The sequence below is a fragment of the Pseudophryne corroboree genome, chromosome 1 (assembly GCF_028390025.1).
Source record: "Pseudophryne corroboree isolate aPseCor3 chromosome 1, aPseCor3.hap2, whole genome shotgun sequence".
Lineage (NCBI taxonomy): Eukaryota > Metazoa > Chordata > Amphibia > Anura > Myobatrachidae > Pseudophryne > Pseudophryne corroboree.
The window spans coordinates 359,492,303-359,511,459 of record NC_086444.1 but is presented as its reverse complement, the minus strand read 5'-3'; the positions used below and the strand labels follow the sequence as shown (position 1 = coordinate 359,511,459).

The 19,157-nt window shown below is 46.2% G+C and overlaps 1 protein-coding gene across 1 annotated transcript; it reads right to left on the bottom strand.

The window, feature by feature from the left end:
* Nucleotides 1-366: 366 nt before the first annotated feature.
* On the bottom strand, nt 367-18,441 carry LOC135068834 (TOG array regulator of axonemal microtubules protein 1-like). Its single transcript, XM_063964631.1, has 8 exons — nt 18,241-18,441; nt 12,131-12,233; nt 11,645-11,737; nt 9,959-10,094; nt 9,229-9,334; nt 1,747-1,982; nt 1,447-1,605; nt 367-508 (listed from the first exon to the last, which is right to left on the bottom strand). Exons 1-8 carry the CDS (start codon nt 18,364-18,366, stop codon nt 388-390), a joined length of 1,080 nt encoding a protein of 359 aa, XP_063820701.1. The 5' UTR covers nt 18,367-18,441; the 3' UTR covers nt 367-387.
* Nucleotides 18,442-19,157: the final 716 nt, after the last annotated feature.

Sequence of the window (19,157 nt, the reverse complement as noted above, 5' to 3'; positions counted from 1 at the left end):
TTCCCAGGTCACCCGGCAGGTACACGGGTGTATTCATCACTCACTGACACATTTCCCAGGTCACCCGGCAGGTACACAGATGTACTCATTACTCACTGACACATTTAAAAATATCCACAGGTGGTGGTAATTATTTCACCTGTGATATTGTGAGTAGACCTGGAAAACATGAACTGCTGGGGTTCCTTGAGGACCAAGTTTGGGAACAACTGGGTTAAACAGTGGCAGCCTGTGTATACAGGATTTGCTGGGCATTGTATTGCGTCTGGTACAGAATGCACCATCACGCTCTAAACTCACTGTGAGGGCAGTAGGGTGTTCTACACACTATATAAGATGCACACTTACCACAAAAGTACATGAAACCACAAGTTATATAACATTTATTTACAGGCGTTTTAAGATATCTTTTATATACTGCAGCTCCCTGCTTGGGACATATGTGTGCAGGGCTTTCTCAAAGTCCGGATGAGATCTCAGGTAGTGAAGCATCTTTCTGCCATAGAACCTGCAACAGAGAAACATGTGTGTAACTATGTAATCAGCCAATCTGAGACCAGGGATATGACCTGAACATAAGCACATAGAGGTATCAGCCTGGGCAGGGGCATCTCTAGAGAGGAGGGACCTGTGTCCAGACTCCGTGTGTGGGCCCCCTCCTCTCCCGTAGCCGTCGCGCCGCTGCTAGTGCTCTGAGTGCTGTAGACTCTGGCACTGTGCCAGAGTCTCTAGTGGTCAGTGCACTAGCAGCGGCGCGATGGCTACAGGAGAGGAGGGGGCCCACACACGGTCAGCAATGGACTCCGGAAAGGTAAGTATAGGAGAAATGGGTGCACTGTGTGCGGTGTGAGCCCCTCGGCACTCAGGGGCCCATGTGCACCGCACACACTGCACCCATTATAGAAACGTCAATGGGCCTGGGCCAACACCTACAAGTGCTCCTTATTCTCCTGTACAATCATTCAGCGGAGGACAAGGGCTGCTGTCTATGGCTGTGCCACCTGCCCTCTAATACAGTAGGGAGCGCGGATAATTATAACCAGGGGCATCACTAGTCTTGGTGACACCCGTTGCTGGTGAAATACTCCATACGTGTGCGTGTTGCTAACAAGGGAGTGTGGCTTTGTGGGAAGGGGGCGGGTTCTCACACCCTGACCCCTGCTTTTGTTCCTTTAGGGGCCCCGGAGATGCTGGTCTGCCCTTGGAGGCTGTCTGTCTGCAGTGCCGGCTCCTACACTGTGACAGAAGCCGAGTACTGCACATAATGTCACACTGCAGCATCCGGCTCCTGTCACTGAAGAGGACCCGGCATTTTGGTGTCACCCTTCGGCGGGTGACACCCGGGAGTGGGCGCACTCATGTAGTGATATCACTGATTATAACGGTAAAATCTTTGAGGAGCCCCATCATCTATTTCCCTATGTGGGAGCACAGCAGACTACTAACCTGGTGTCCTGAGAGCTATCCTGGACACACCGTGCTATTGCGGGGATAGCTCTTGCGGTGATGGCTCCTTGCCCACATAGAACGCGCCTCTGTCCCAGTCTCTCCACCAGATGACACATGTGTTTGGCTGCACAACTCCTGATGGCAGCGTTCAAATGGCTACAGATGAAACATGAATGGATATCAGCACCAGCACGACAAGTGTCCAAGTACTAACTATAGAACACAAATGGCTAATTGTACATTATATAATCCAGACGTAGATTATATAGTGATAATCTCACCACCGTGTGACCTTACCTTAGTCCTCCATTTATAAGGGACGTTAGAGCTCGTATTGGTGTCACATTCTCCACCGCGGCCTGTAGCGCTTTGTCCACCTCCTCCCGTATGAATAGGTTGGAGTCTCCCACCCTGGATAGGAGGACAAGTGCGCAGTGCTCCACTTCTCTGTCCATGTTCTTCCCCTGGTGTACAAACATGGCAGCTAAACACCCGATAGCTGCTCGGGAGACTTTGGAGGACAAGTTCTTCACCTGCAATGTATAAATAGAGGTTTTACTGGGGGGGTTTTTGGAGGGGGAAAAAAAAAGTGTGAGGTGAAAAGTCAGAGGGGTTAACTCAGGTGTGAGTAATCAGGAGGAGGAGGGGCTGATTAAAGCAGCTGGCTGAGCCTATATAAGCAGTGATTAGACTCTTTGGAGCTTGCTCTGTGTAAAGGCTTGTCTTTTTTAAGTGCTGCTTGGATTTCTAAGTGTGAGTTGTAAACAGCAAAAAGGTGAGTTAGAATACTGAAAAAGGTGAGTTTTATAATACACAATCAGGAACACACATTTGCAGTACCATTAAACTTCTGGTGAGGCTGCAAGGGGCTGACCTTGTGAGTGAGTGAGAGGGTCTCTTACTTGGAGTAGCAGAGGGGCTGTGATTGTGCGTGTGTGAGGGGCATTTTTTTTTTATTAGCAGGAGCTGGAAGCCGAGTGAAAAGGAGGTGCAGTGAGCTGGAACAACTGCAACTGCTAAGTGGAGTATAGGTGCCGCAGGAGAGAGTACTACGGCTGCATAAAAGTGAAGGACCAAGAACCGCACAAAGATAGATAAGTATAAGCCAGCTTAATTATTGTATAAGTGAGATTGCTTGTCTTCTACTTTTTATTTTTTCTGCTTTTTCTTTGAGAGTAACAGGGAGTTAGACCTTATAAACAATATGGGAGGGGCTGTGATTGGGGACCTCACTCAGTGCATGTCGTGCAAGATGTATGCACACCTGGAGCTACCAGCCCAGTGTGATTACATCTGCACGAGGTGTGTGCAAACTGTTGCCCTGGAAGCCCAGGTAACTGATCTAGAGCAAACCGTTACGCGACTGAGGGAGATTCACAATCTCGAGCGTAGTTTAGACAGAACGTAGTTTAGACGTAGTTTAGACGGAGGAGCTGCGGGAGGGGTCACTGGTAGAAGAAGATGATGATCAGGTAGCCAGTTGGGTCACAGTTAGAAGGAAGAAAATGAGGGGGAGGCTCGACATCTCCGAACTATCAAACCCGAACAAATTTGCCCGATTGGACGAGGAATCGGAGGATGATAGTGAAGAAATGACGGTGCCGGAGGAGACTGCTCCCTCTAGCATCCAGAGGAGCGGTTCCTCTGGCGCGGTTGGGATAAAAGAAAGAGAGGTACCTAGTCAGATGGTGGTGGTAGGGGATTCTATCATCAGGAAGGCAGATAGGGCAATCTGCTACTGGGACCGTGATCGCCGTACAGTCTGTTGTCTCCCGGGTGCTCGGGTACGGCACATCGCGGACCGGGTAGATAGATTGTTGGGAGGGGCTGGGAAAGACCCGGCGGTCTTGGTGCACGTTGGCACCAATGACAAAGTTAGCGGAAGGTGGGATGTCCTTAAGAAAGACTATAGGGACTTAGGAAAGAAACTGAAGGCAAGGACATCTAAGGTAATATTCTCGGAATTATTACCCGTGCCACGCGCTAGTCCAGGGAGGCAGAGGGAGATTAGGGAGGTAAATGTGTGGCTTAGAGATTGGTGCAGGAAAGAGGGGTTTGTGTTCCTGGAACACTGGGCGGACTTCTCAGTCAGGCGCCATCTCTTTTGTCGTGACGGATTGCACCTGACTGAGGAGGGGGCAGCGGTGCTGGGTGGAAGGATGGTTAGAAGGTTGGAGGAGATTTTAAACTAGGAGCCTGGGGGGAGGGTTTAGCTAGAAACTACGGGTCATGCAGTGAGAATAGTGGGGATGGCGGTAGTAAACGAAATGGGGGAGAAGTTGGGGGGAGGATAAGAGCAGGCGGTAAGGTTACTAACATGGGTACTAAAAGAGATTTTACCAAAGCACTAACCAATGACGATTACAGGTCATCATTGCTACATAAGGTGAAAGATGTCCCTAACGCAAGGGAAAATACTTATCTTAGTTGTATGTATGTAAACGCCAGAAGCATTACTGGTAAAAAGGGTGAACTAGAAATACTTGCAGCAAGCAAACAGTATGATATTATAAGCATTACTGAAACTTGGTGGGATGAATCTCATGATTGGACAGTCAATCTAGAGGGCTATACACTGTTTAGGAGAGACAGACTAAATAAAAAGGGTGGAGGGGTGTGTCTTTACGTAAAGCCGTTTTTAAAACCTGATATACGGGAAGATATTCAGGAGGGGACTTTAGACACTGTCGAGACATTAGGGGTAGAAATTGCATGCGGGGAAAAAGGAATAAAAAAGTTAGTATTGGGTGTATGCTATAGGCCGCCTGGTATCAACGCATCTGATGAGGAATTGTTACTAAAGCAAATTGAAAGAGCAGCAGGAGTAGGAGACATAGTAGTGATGGGAGATTTTAACTATCCAGAGATAAACTGGAAAAACGATTCATGCGATACTGCTAGGGGCAATATGTTTTTAAACACACTTAATGATAACTACTTAGTCCAACTAATTGAGAAACCAACTAGGTACAATGCAATCTTAGACCTGGTATTAACAAACAATGGGGATTTGGTATCAGGTATTATAGTAGGGGAACCCATAGGAAACAGCGACCACAATATGGTCACATTCAATATCAGTTTCCATAAACAGCCCTATACTGGCTCAACTAGGACTCTAAACTTTAGCAAAGCAAATTTTGAAAAGATGAGGGTATTTTTCAGGGATATTGAATGGGAAGGTTTGTTTTTAGGAAAAAATACTGCAGAGAAATGGGAGGTACTAAAATTCCTGCTAGCTAAAAATACACTCAAATTTATTCCTATGAGCAGCAAAAAAAGGAATAAAAATCATAAACCGATGTGGCTTAACAAAAAGATTAAGGAACTTATGGGCAAGAAAAGGCGAGCATTTAAGAAATACAAATCTGACGGGGAAGCAGAGTCATTTCAGCACTATAAGGAATGTAACAACATTTGCAAAAAGGAAATAAGAGCGGCTAAAGTAGAAACTGAAAAACTAGTAGCAAAGGAAAGCAAAGCGAATCCCAAAAAATTATTTAAATACATTAATAGCAAGAGATTAAAGAAGTAGAGTATAGGCCCTTTAAAAGACAAGTTGGGAGTCTTAAGCAAAAATGATAATGACATAGCGGACACACTAAATGAGTTTTTTTCAACAGTATTCACTAGAGAGGACCCAATTCAGGGACTGACACACAATCTCAATAATGAGAATATCCCACTGATAGGTACTTATTTAAGCGAGGAAGTAGTCTGTGACCGATTAAAACATTTAAAGATTAATAAATCACCAGGGCCCGATGGTATTCACCCAAGGGTTCTAAGGGAGCTTCACTCTGAACTGGCAAAACCGCTATCTTTGATCTTTAAGGATTCAGTTATATCAGGTATGGTTCCCAAAGACTGGCGTATAGCGGAAGTAGTGCTTATATTCAAAAAGGGAAGTAAAGCTGAACCAGGTAATTATAGACCAGTTAGTCTTACATCTATAGTGGGGAAAGTATTGGAAGGTATTCTAAGAGATAGTATTCAGAAGTTCCTTGAAGTCAATAAGGTCATTAAAAGGAATCAACATGGGTTTATGAAGGACAGATCCTGTCAAACCAACTTACTTGGCTTTTATGAAACAGTAAGCGCAAACCTAGATCAGGGTAAAGACGTGGATGTAATCTTTTTAGACTTTGCCAAAGCGTTCGATACTGTACCACACATGAGACTTATCTACAAGCTACAAGAATCAGGGCTAGGAAGCACAATATGCACTTGGGTCAAAAACTGGTTAGATAATAGGGAGCAGCGCGTTGTGGTTAATGGATCTTTTTCAACTTGGACTGAAGTGCTAAGTGGTGTGCCGCAAGGCTCAGTATTAGGACCGCTATTGTTCAATATTTTCATTAACGACCTAACAGAAGGTCTAGAGAGCATGGTGTCAATTTTTGCAGATGATACCAAATTGTGTAAGGCTATAAATACAGAGGAGGATGCCGAGTCTCTTCAGAACGACTTAGTTAAATTAGAAGCATGGGCAGCCAAATGGAGAATGCGCTTCAACACAGACAAGTGTAAGGTAATGCACTGTGGTAACAAGAACAAAAATTACACCTACCTACTAAATGGAGTAAAATTAGGGGATTCTGTACTGGAAAAGGACTTAGGTGTCCTCATAGATAGCAAGCTAAGCAGTAGTACCCAAAGTATGACTGCAGCAAAGAAGGCTAATAAGATATTAGCATGCATAAAACGGGGTATTGATGCTAGGGATGAGAGTATTATACTCCTGTTATATAAATCACTAGTGAGACCACACCTTGAATACTGTGTACAATTTTGGGCACCGTACTACAAAAAGGATATCCTGGAGCTAGAAAAGGTACAGAGGAGGACGACCAAACTAATTAAGGGCATGGAGACGATGGAATACAAGGAAAGGCTTGAAAGACTAGGCATGTTTACATTGGAAAAGCGGAGACTAAGAGGGGATATGATCAACATCTACAAATATATAAGGGGACAATACACAGAGCTTGCGCGGGACCTGTTTTTGGTTAGATCAACACAGAGGACTCGTGGACACTCGCTCAGGTTAGAGGAGAGGAGATTCCGCACAATACGTCGTAAAGGCTTTTTCACGGTAAGGACAATACGTGTTTGGAATTCCCTGCCCGGGGGAGTTGTAATGGCGGAATCTGTCAACACCTTTAAGAATGGGTTAGATAAATTCCTAATGGATAAGGATATCCAGGGGTATGGTGCATAGTCATGCATTATAGTTACTATAAATAGGGATAAAATGCAACGGCTGACAGCAGCATCAGTCAGAAATTTTAGTCAAATCATCATGCATAGGAGACCACAAATAGGTTGAACTCGATGGACAATTGTCTTTTTTCAACCTCAGATACTATGTTACTATGTTACTACAGAATGTGCAAACAGAAAGTTAGGGGAAAATAACCCCGGCTTTCAGCAACCATCCTTCATATGTGATAAGAGAGATATTATATAAGACACACAAGGAAACCCAGTAAAGAGGTCATTCTTCTGCTCTCCAAATGCCACATTAGGCCAATTGCTGTTAACAAGGGCAAATTAATTTCGAACCAACATTTTACCATCTTGAACTTATCTCTTCTTGTTTTGGCTAAATGTATCAAAGGCTTTAAAAAAAACAACAACAATACTGTGTCAGTAAGTAAGACTTCCCCATATTTGCTGCAATCACTGTACAGGACCATGTTAGACACCTATATCTCAGGGACCATATGCAGAGTTCATGTTACACTGTAACGTATAAGTGACAGGACTAGGCAGCGGGTTAGGCAGCGGGAGGGGAGTGGTGAGGGTTAGGCTGTGGGATGGATCTTATACTCCATACTCCCTTTGATGATACCTGACCCCTGGTTTTCTATAACTGTCCTATATTGTCTTGTACTGTAAGTGTTGTTTTCTTGTTTGCTCATTTGATTATGTACTGTGTAATGGGAGCTGCGGACCCCTTGTGGCGCCATACAAATAACGGATAATAATAATAATAATAGTGGAAGGGTTTGGGTTAGGCTGCTGGAGAGGGAGGTCAGGGCTAGGCTGCATGGGGGTGCGTTAGATTGCGGGATGGGGAGGTTAGGGTTAGGCTGCGGGAAGGGAGAATTAGGGTTAGGCTATGGGGAGAGTAAAGATTAGGGTTACATTCTTTCCAAAGCACTGTGGGAATATACACTGTTGGGATGCTGGTGTCGGTATTCTGACCACCGGCGTCCTGAACGTCGGGATCCCGTATCACACCCTAAGTGACTATTAGTAACTGTGCTCGGTACATGTGACTATTAGTAACTGTGCTCTGTACATGTGACTATTAGTAACTGTGCTCCGTACATGTGACTATTAGTAACTGTGCTCCGTACATGTGACTATTAGTAACTGTGCTCCGTACATGTGACTATTAGTAACTGTGCTCCGTACATGTGACTATTAGTAACTGTGCTCCGTACATGTGACTATTAGTAACTGTGCTCCGTACATGTGACTATTAGTAACTGTGCTCCGTACATGTGACTATTAGTAACTGTGCTCCGTACATGTGACTATTAGTAACTGTGCTCCGTACATGTGACTATTAGTAACTGTGCTCCGTACATGTGACTATTAGTAACTGTGCTCCGTACATGTGACTATTAGTAACTGTGCTCCATACATGTGACTATTAGTAACTGTGCTCCGTACATGTGACTATTAGTAACTGTGCTCCGTACATGTGACTATTAGTAACTGTGCTCCGTACATGTGACTATTAGTAACTGTGCTCCGTACATGTGACTATTAGTAACTGTGCTCCGTACATGTGACTATTAGTAACTGTGCTCCATACATGTGACTATTAGTAACTGTGCTCCGTACATGTGACTATTAGTAACTGTGCTCCGTACATGTGACTATTAGTAACTGTGCTCCGTACATGTAAATGTGCCAACATTCCTCTTCCACGTTTACTGTAACACAAACAGGTGGTTGGGGAACACAAGAGACCAATGCGGAGATTAACACAAGTGCTCACACAAAACAAATAATTCTTCTAGCAGCCTGGTATTGTGAGGGGAGTGATCTGGAACATGAATTGTCCCTTATGCAGCTGATTTCCTATGTCAGGTCCAGCAACCTGGAAGAGACCAGCCCTCTATGTTGCTACTAATATTGAGCAATACGGAATCACATTAAAAGGCAATGCACAAATTCCTTCAACTGTGAAAATCAATGTTGCACTATGCTTGCAACTTATCTACCCATATGGAGAATGCAATCATACCTACCCAATGTATAACCAGGCGTGTTACGTGGGGTGGGACAGGTAGAAATGACATGTGCTTGGCCAGCCTGAGGAGAATGGATGGGGGCCCAGCTGAGCCAGGTGAGGGAGGGTTACCATTTGTCAGCACATTAGGCTAAATACATATTATTCAGATTGAGGCATGGCCACACCCCCTCAGAAACAGGGCCTGCTGGACGTAACCTCCCTCCCTCACTGTAGGATGGAGATTTAAAAGAGAAAAGCTGGTTCCTTTCTGTCACCTTTAAACCGTACAATATGCAAGTTTATGGCAACTCTCGGTATCAGGATTTATCACGATAGACTGCATTGTTTTGCCTTTTTTGCCCTATGATGTAACTCTATAAACTAATTCTTATTCAGGGAGAAGATCTAGTAGAGACGGACAATGAGACCCAGCACTACCTAATGTACTTGTGTTACAGTTACTCCTCACAAGCAGTAAGGACACCACACAGTTGTCAGCCCTCCAAACAGATGGAAAATATCTTTACCTCTATGGTCAGCACAACGATGAGGGCATGAAGACTCTCCAGGACGACTGAGGGATGGGACGCAGACAGGGACCGCACCATGTTGATGCCCTCAATCTTTTTCTCCCTGAAAAGATTAAAACAGCGGATCCTGAGACGGCCTGGTCAGCACATCATCACTCTATCTCTACATACACACAGATACTGTAGACTTATCTATAAATCAGCAATTGCGCCCATCGAAATTTATTCTCCGAATATTCCCTGCTGGGGACCGGAGATGAGAATCCCTGTTCTAGATGACTATGGATGGATTTAATGTTCATTGCAACGGATTCCTAATAACTCTACTTATTTTTATTTATTGTTGACTAATGTTTAGATGTCATTGAGGCCAGTGCACTGCACGAAATGACTTACTGTAGGTTGGTATGGCAGCACACATTGTCTATTAGACATTTTTCCATACATAGTATAAAGATCTATAAATGTCTGTATAGAAATATTGCGCCAACGCTAATTTATTATCACAGACTTGCCGCATATTTAACAATACAAAAATGGTGTCCTGCCAATCAGCTCCTAATGTTCAGTTTTCAATCACAGGACAGGAGCTGATTGGTTGGAGCACCATGTAACATTAGTTACGAGTGACAACTAGACTATCACTCATTGTTAAACCTAAGTATGAGGCTAGCATAAGATAAAGGTGACAACCCCCAGCACTGACCCTCCCCTGTCCCTCACTTACCAGTCATTGTTACACAGTAAATTTAGTGCATCACCAAGAGATGGGACCGAACTGGGCAGCTGTCTGGGCACAGATGGGCGAGTGGCCTCCGGGCAGTGACTAGTGGATCGGCGGACTTTGCTGGAGCGTTGTGGTGCTGAGGACAATACATACAGGTGTTATACACGTCAGACACTGCAGGGTCACCAGCAGCAGTTACATGAATATTACACAAGGATCACTGATAGCAGCCTCAGCTCATGGACTAGTTACACTTAGCTGTAGGAAAGATGGGCTGTGCTGTCAGACCTCACACAAGGCCTCTCCCTCACACACCTGGTGCAGGTGATTATTAGAAGACTATGTAATACTACCACAGTCATTATGCAGAGAATTGCAGATGTCAGATCACAAAGCTCTGTGACTCAGTGACATGTTTGCAGGTGTACAGGTAGGTAAAGTTGCTATACTTGGCTCACAATAGGGACATCCAAGGAGCAAGTGTGAAGGGTATATCATCATGGCCCCAAGGCCACCTACATCACAGGGGATGTGGCCTAATGTCTGCATCTACTAGGCTGCCACAGGGTCATAAAGGGAAGGTTGCAACCAGTGGCACCACCCAGGGAGTGCATGGGCATTAGGGCACCATTACTGCCCCAGTGTGCACCCTTTTCCAAGCTTGTGGGCTGCGTAGAATGGTATGCTACAATGGAACTGGTCAAGGCATACTTAGGACGCGCGCCCAGCACCCAGCGAGGTGTTCCTGACCCAGCCTCTTCTTTGTGACTTCATGATGTTCTAGGGCGGGGGTTAGACTAAATACACATATACTCATCTGGAACCATTCTTCCACTGTCCCTATCATTGCCGAATATGTTCTCCTCACTATGGTGGTCATTCTGAGTTGATCACAGCCAGCAACTTTTAGCTGCTGCTGCGATCAATAGTCCACGCCTATGGGGGAGTGTATTTTAGCTTAGCAGGGCTGCGATTGCTTGTCCAGCCCTGCTAAGCTAAAAAACAAAAATCAAGCAGAAGTAGACTAGGGCTGGACATACTTACTCTGTGCGATGGCTCCAGCGATGATGGGCCCGGCTTTGACGTCACACCTCCGCCCTCCATTGTCCTGGACACCCCTGTGTTTTACTCATCACTCCACGAAAACGGTCTCCAATGGTCCGGATCCGCCCATCCACGCCTCCTTCCTATCAATCTTCTTAGCGGTCGCCGTTGCGACCGCTTCTGTCGGTAGCCGCGACGTAACCCAGCGACCCCTGTCACTGGGCGACATCACGCACGTGCACAGCGGTCGTCGGGCATGCGCATTTCACACCAGTTCGCACAGCAGCGAAAAACCACTGCGTGTGAACAGGTCGGAATGACCCCCTATGTGCCAATGGTGACACTGAAACATCGCAGTGTTCATAAAACAATAAACAATTGGGAATTCTGCAGGCAGAGATGCCGGGGGAACATAATATTTGGTGCGCATAGCTCTGTCACGGTAAGGCCATCTAGTTCGGTGTAGACAATAAAAACAATCACCTTATTGGCTGGTATGGGTCAGAGCAAGAACCACGGTTAGATTAGAAATATATGTTAATGGCTGGAGTGGATCACCCTTGGAACAAGTCTCAGCATAAAATACTATAGAGCGTTTTCTGTTTACAAAGCGACAGAAGTGGAAATATTACAAAAACTTACGGTGTTTGGCTGCCTTAGTCTTTGGAGGCACAGGTTTGATACACTCCATCTCCGTCTGTCCTGATGGTCTTATTCGTACTGGATTATATATCTCTGCAGATGTAAAATGTACAGTAAATTGAGGACCTCTCTTGTTCGCTGACATACACAGATGTATTTTACACAGAACAGATATATATACATACACACACACACACACACACACACACACACACACACACACACACACACACACACACACACACATGAATTGTAAAGGATCCTGAAAGGGATGTCCCTGGGGCAGGTGTGGAGGGCGGGATTCTACCACTCCCTTGATGCTGGCTTCCACATCTCTGCAGACCCAAGTTCTCTGACAGCCTCCATAAACTCCATTTGTCTAATTAAATAATATTTGGCTGCTAGCACATAGATGAGACCCACGGCCCCGGCAGCACTAGTCTATATGAATGGTGTCCGCAGACAGAAGAATAAAATTGTATTTACCAGACAATTTAGGCAGTTGGATGTTATAAGAGGCCGAATTCCTGCCTTCAGCATCTGGACATCTTCCATAATGTTTACGGGGAACCTCAGGAATTGCGGGCAGCTGCAAGAAGATACATACAGGATCCAGCATAAGTAACTAAGAACATACATTATTATACATACTGTGTAACAGAGTGGATGACGTGAGGGAAAAGCTCAATAGGACAGCAGGAGATGGTTAGTAATAATATAATACACTTATACTAGAGAAGGTACAAACTATCCTTTAAAGCAAAAACATTATAATATATATATGTATTATATAATAAGAATTTACTTACCGATAACTCTATTTCTCATAGTCCGTAGTGGATGCTGGGGACTCCGAAAGGACCATGGGGAATAGCGGCTCCGCAGGAGACTGGGCACAAAAGTAAAAAGCTTTAGGACTACCTGGTGTGCACTGGCTCCTCCCCCTATGACCCTCCTCCAAGCCTCAGTTAGGATACTGTGCCCGGACGAGCGTACACAATAAGGAAGGATCTTGAATCCCGGGTAAGACTCATACCAGCCACACCAATCACACCGTACAACTTGTGATCTGAACCCAGTTAACAGCATGATAACAGAAGGAGCCTCTGAAAAGATGGCTCACAACAACAATAACCCGATTTTTGTAACAATAACTATGTACAAGTAATGCAGACAATCCGCACTTGGGATGGGCGCCCAGCATCCACTACGGACTATGAGAAATAGAATTATCGGTAAGTAAATTCTTATTTTCTCTAACGTCCTAGTGGATGCTGGGGACTCCGAAAGGACCATGGGGATTATACCAAAGCTCCCAAACGGGCGGGAGAGTGCGAATGACTCTGCAGCACCGAATGAGAGAACTCCAGGTCCTCCTCAGCCAGGGTATCAAATTTGTAGAATTTAGCAAACGTGTTTGCCCCTGACCAAGTAGCTGCTCGGCAAAGTTGTAAGGCCGAGACCCCTCGGGCAGCCGCCCATGATGAGCCCACTTTCCGTGTGGAATGGGCTTTTACAGATTTTGGCTGTGGCAGGCCTGCCACAGAATGTGCAAGCTGCATTGTACTACAAATCCAACGAGCAATCGTCTGCTAAGAAGCAGGAGCACCCAGCTTGTTGGGTGCATACAGGATAAACAGCGAATCAGATTTTCTGACTCCAGCCGTCCTGGAAACATATATTTTCAGGGCCCTGACTACGTCCAGCAACTTGGAATCCTCCAAGTCCCTAGTAGCCGCAGGCACCACAATAGGCTGGTTTAAGTGAAAAGCTGAAACCACCTTAGGGAGAAATTGAGGACGAGTCCTCAATTCTGCCCTGTCCGTATGAAAAATTAGGTAAGGGTTTTTATAGGATAAAGCCGCCAATTCTGAGACACGCCTGGCTGAAGCCAGGGCTAACAGCATTACCACTTTCCATGTGAGATATTTTAAGTCCACAGTGGTGAGTGGTTCAAACCAATGTGATTTTAGGAATCCCAAAACTACATTGAGATCCCAAGGTGCCACTGGAGGCACAAAAGGAGGCTGTATATGCAGTACTCCCTTGACAAACGTCTGAACTTCAGGAACAGAAGCCAGTTCTTTTTGGAAGAATATTGACAGGGCCGAAATTTGAACCTTAATGGACCCTAATTTGAGGCCCATAGACAGTCCTGTTTGCAGGAAATGCAGGAAACGACCCAGTTGAAATTCCTCCGTAGGGGCCTTCCTGGCCTCGCACCACGCAACATATTTACGCCAAATACGGTGATAATGTTGTACGGTTACATCCTTCCTGGCTTTGATCAGGGTAGGGATGACTTCATCCGGAATGCCTTTTTCCTTCAGGATCCGGCGTTCAACCACCATGCCGTCAAACGCAGCCGCGGTAAGTCTTGGAACAGACATGGTCCCTGCTGGAGCAGGTCCTTTCTTAGAGGTAGAGGCCACTGGTCTTCCGTGAGCATCTCTTGAATTTCCGGGTACCAAGTCCTTCTTGGCCAATCCGGAGCCACGAGTATAGTCTTTACTCCTCTCCTTCTTATGATTCTCAGTACTTTTGGTATGAGAGGAAGAGGAGGGAACACATACACTGACTGGTACACCCACGGTGTTACCAGAGCGTCCACAGCTATTGCCTGAGGGTCCCTTGACCTGTCCAGTTTTTTTGTTGAGGCGGGACGCCATCATGTCCACCTTTGGTTTTTCCCAACGGTTCACAATCATGTGGAAGACTTCTGGGTGAAGTCCCCACTCCCCCGGGTGAAGATCGTGTCTGCTGAGGAAGTCTGCTTCCCAGTTGTCCACTCCCGGAATGAACACTGCTGACAATGCTATCACATGATTCTCCGCCCAGCGAAGAATCCTTGCCACTTCCATCATTGCCCTCCTGCTTCTTGTGCCGCCCTGTCTGTTTACGTGGGCGACTGCCGTGATGTTGTCCGACTGGATCAACACCGGCTGACCCTGAAGCAGAGGTCTTGCCTGACTTAGGGCATTGTAAATGGCCCTTAGTTCCAGGATATTTATGTGAAGTGACGTTTCCATGCTTGACCACAAGCCCTGGAAATTTCTTCCCTGTGTGACTGCTCCCCAGCCTCTCAGGCTGGCATCCGTGGTCACCAGGACCCAATCCTGAATGCCGAATCTGCGGCCCTCTAGGAGATGAGCACTCTGTAACCACCACAGGAGAGACACCCTTGTCCTTGGAGACAGGGTTATCCGCTGATGCATTTGAAGATGCGATCCGGACCATTTGTCCAGCAGATCCCACTGAAAAGTTCTTGCGTGGAATCTGCCGAATGGAATCGCTTCGTAAGAAGCCACCATCTTTCCCAGGACCCTTGTGCATTGATGTACTGACACTTGGCCTGGTCTTAGGAGGTTCCTGACTAGGTCGGATAACTCCTTGGCTTTCTCCTCCGGGAGAAACACCTTTTTCTGTACTGTGTCCAGAATCATCCCTAGGAACAGCAGACGTGTCGTCGGAATCAGCTGCGATTTTGGAATATTTAGAATCCATCCGTGCTGTCGTAGTACTACTTGAGATAGTGCTACTCCGACCTCTAACTGTTCTCTGGACCTTGTCCAAGTAAGGGATAATTAAGACGCCTTTTCTTCGAAGAAGAATCATCATTTCGGCCATTACCTTGGTAAAGACCCGGGGTGCCGTGGACAATCCAAACGGCAGCGTCTGAAACTGATAGTGACAGTTCTGTACCACAAACCTGAGGTACCCTTGGTGAGAAGGGCAAATTGGGACATGGAGGTAAGCATCCTTGATGTCCAGAGTCTTCCAGGTTCGCTATCACTGCTCTGAGTGACTCCATCTTGAACTTGAACCTTTTTATGTAAGTGTTCAAGGATTTCAGATTTAAAATGGGTCTCACCGAGCCGTCCGGCTTCGGTACGACAAACAGCGTGGAATAATACCCCTTTCCCTGTTGTAGGAGGGGTACCTTGATTATCACCTGCTGGGAATACAGCTTGTGAATGGCTTCCAATACCGCCTCCCTGTCGGGGGGAGACGTTGGTAAAGCAGACTTCAGGAACCGGCGAGGGGGAGACGTCTCGAATTCCAATTTGTACCCCTGAGATTCTACCTGCAGGATCCAGGGGTCCACTTGCGAGTGAGCCCACTGCGCGCTGAAATTCTTGAGACGGGCCCCCACCGTGCCTGAGTCCGCTTGTAAGGCCCCAGCGTCATGCTGAGGACTTGGCAGAAGCGGGGGAGGGCTTCTGTTCGTGGGAAGAGGCTGTCTGCTGCAGTCTTTTTCCCCTTCCTCTGCCCCGGGGCAGATATGAGTGGCCTTTTGCCCGCTTGCCCTTATGGGGACGAAAGGACTGAGCCTGAAAAGACGGTATCTTTTTCTGCTGCGAGGTGACTTGGGGTAAAAAGGTGGATTTTCCAGCCGTTGCCGTGGCCACCAGGTCCGATAGACCGACCCCAAATAACTCCTCCCCTTTATACGGCAATACTTCCATATGCCGTTTGGAATCCGCATCCCCTGACCACTGTCGCGTCCATAATCCTCTTCTGGCAGAAATGGACATCGCACTTACTCTTGATGCCAGAGTGCAAATATCCCTCTGTGCATCTCGCATATATAGAAATGCATCCTTTAAATGCTCTATAGTCAATAATATATTGTCCCTGTCCAGGGTATCAATATTTTCAGTCAGGGAATCCGACCAAGCCACCCCAGCACTGCACATCCAGGCTGAGGCGATTGCTGGTCGCAGTATAATACCAGTATGTGTGTATATACTTTTAAGGATATTTTCCAGCTTCCTATCAGCTGGTTCCTTGAGGGCGGCCGTATCAGGGGACGGTAACGCCACTTGTTTTGATAAGCGTGTGAGCGCCTTATCTACGCTAGGGGGTGTTTCCCAACGCGCCCTAACCTCTGGCGGGAAAGGGTATAATGCCAATAACTTTTTAGAAATTAGCAGTTTTTTATCGGGGGAAACCCACGCTTCATCACACACCTCATTTAATTCATATGATTCGGGAAAAACTACGGGTAGTTTTTTCACACCCCACATAATACCCTTTTTTGTGGTACTTGTAGTATCAGAAATGTTCAAAACCTCCTTCATTGCCGTGATCATGTAACGTGTGGCCCTACTGGAAAATACGTTTGTTTCCTCACCGTCGACACTGGAGTCAGTGTCCGTGTCTGTGTCTGTATCGACCTGAGGTAACGGGCGCTTTAGAGCCCCTGACGGTGTTTGAGACGCCTGTACAGGTATTAACTGATTTGCCGGCTGTCTCATGTCATCAACAGTCTTTTGTAAAGTGCTGACACTATCACGTAATTCTTTCCATAAGACCATCCAGTCAGGTGTCGACTCCCTAGGGGGTGACATCACTAACACAGGCAATTGCTCCGCCTCCACACCATTTTCCTCCTCATACATGTCGACACAACGTACCGACACACAGCACACACACAGGGAATGCTCTGATAGAGGACAGGAACCCACTAGCCCTTTGGGGAGACAGAGGGAGAGTTTGCCAGCACACACCAGAGCGCTATATATATACAGGGATAACCTTATATAAGTGTTTTTCCCTAATATAGCTGCTGTATATATTTATATGCCAATTTAGTGCCCCCCCTCTCTTGTTTTACCCTGCTTCTGTAGTGCAGGACTGCAGGGGAGAGTCAGGGAGCCTTCCTCCAACGGAGCTGTGAGGAAAAAATGGCGCCAGTGTGCTGAGGAGATAGGCTCCGCCCCTTTTTCGGCGGCCTTTCTCCCGCTTTTATATGTAAAAATTGGCAGGGGTTAAATACATCCATATAGCCCAGGAGCTATATGTGATGTATTTTTTGCCAAAAAAGGTGTTTTTATTGCGTCTCAGGGCGCCCCCCCCCCAGCGCCCCGCACCCTCAGTGACCGGAGTGTGAAGTGTGCTGAGAGCAATGGCGCACAGCTGCAGTGCTGTGCGCTACCTTATTGAAGACAGGACGTCTTCTGCCGCCGATTTTCCGGACCTCTTCCGTCTTCTGGCTCTGTAAGGGGGACGGCGGCGCGGCTCTGGGACCCATCCATGGCTGGGCCTGTGATCGTCCCTCTGGAGCTAATGTCCAGTAGCCTAAGAAGCCCAATCCACTCTGCACGCAGGTGAGTTCGCTTCTTCTCCCCTTAGTCCCTCGGTGCAGTGAGCCTGTTGCCAGCAGGTCTCACTGAAAATAAAAAACCTACTTTAAACTTTTACACTAAGCAGCTCAGGAGAGCCCCTTAGCCTGCACCCGTCTCGTTCGGGCACAAAAATCTAACTGAGGCTTGGAGGAGGGTCATAGGGGGAGGAGCCTGAGTGCACCAGGTAGTCCTAAAGCTTTTTACTTTTGTGCCCAGTCTCCTGCGGAGCCGCTATTCCCCATGGTCCTTTCGGAGTCCCCAGCATCCACTAGGACGTTAGAGAAATTATATTACAGCAAGTTTATATATAGCAACAGAATTTATTGTCATTACATTACTACTGTAAATCATTTACACACATCCACTATCCCATAGCTATGGGGTGAGATCCAGCACAGGCCACACACATATTTCTGTAATGAATAAATAAAACCAACATGGGATAAACATGAAACCATCACCACTCACCTGGACATAGGTCTGAGTGCCTGGAAAGACATCATCTGCCTGTCCTGGAAGTTCCCAGGGAAATTTATATTTCCCCCTGGCAGCACTCAACATCCTGTGAACATTCGGCTTAATTGGGGGAAACATCTCTGGAGCACAGTCACACACTCCTTACTCCTCAGCGCAATGACTAGCAATGGCTGCTGCAGTGACAGCTGGCCAACTGCCACTGTGATTTCAAATTGCTGACATTCTGGTCATTGGCTGCATGCGCCATGTTGTGCCCAGGCATGTTCTCAGCACTACATATCATATGGGGGCAGATTGGGAACTAGTGTAGCCCTTGACAACATTTTTAAAAGTGGCCTCATGTTGTAAGCAACAGGGGCTGCGATAGCTTATAATTATAATATCCCCCTAATCTCCCAACAAGGTTATAGCCCAAATTCATTACATAACGGAGGCCTTCAGTGTCCCATACTCTACCTCAGCTGCCTCTCCTGTTATCGTATGGTACAAATTAGTAATGTAGGGGGAACTCTCAATGGTAAATCCACCAAATAAAAGCCCAGACCCCTCACTCATTCATCATATTGCATTTTCATACATTTAAGCAGTTACAATGGCTTTTAAGGTTTGGATCCAAGTACAGCATTGTATTGGGTATAAGCATCTCATACTTTAGCACAGTTATTATTATGGGCCTGTTCCTCCCCTGTTCCCAAAACTTTGAAAAAATGTTTTTATTAAAAATATTGATTATTACAATGAATATAGCCTGTTTTATGGCTGAATACATACTGAGCTACATTAATATAAAATCTAGAAAAATACTAATTAACCGAAATATAGATTTTAAAAATAATGAAGTACTGTAAATACTAATTTCCAATTACCACGTTAAGTATAACAAGTGAGAAACAGTTGTGGATTCCATT

Coding starts and splice junctions, on each gene's coding strand:
- LOC135068834 (XM_063964631.1), bottom strand. CDS start 18,366: ATGTTTCCCCCAATTAAGCCGAATGTTCACAGGATGTTGAGTGCTGCC. Junction 9,335..9,958: donor TTACTGTGTAACAATGACTG/GTAAGTGAGGGA, acceptor TAATCTTTTCAG/GGAGAAAAAGATTGAGGGCA. Junction 509..1,446: donor GATAGCTCTCAGGACACCAG/GTTAGTAGTCTG, acceptor TCTCTGTTGCAG/GTTCTATGGCAGAAAGATGC.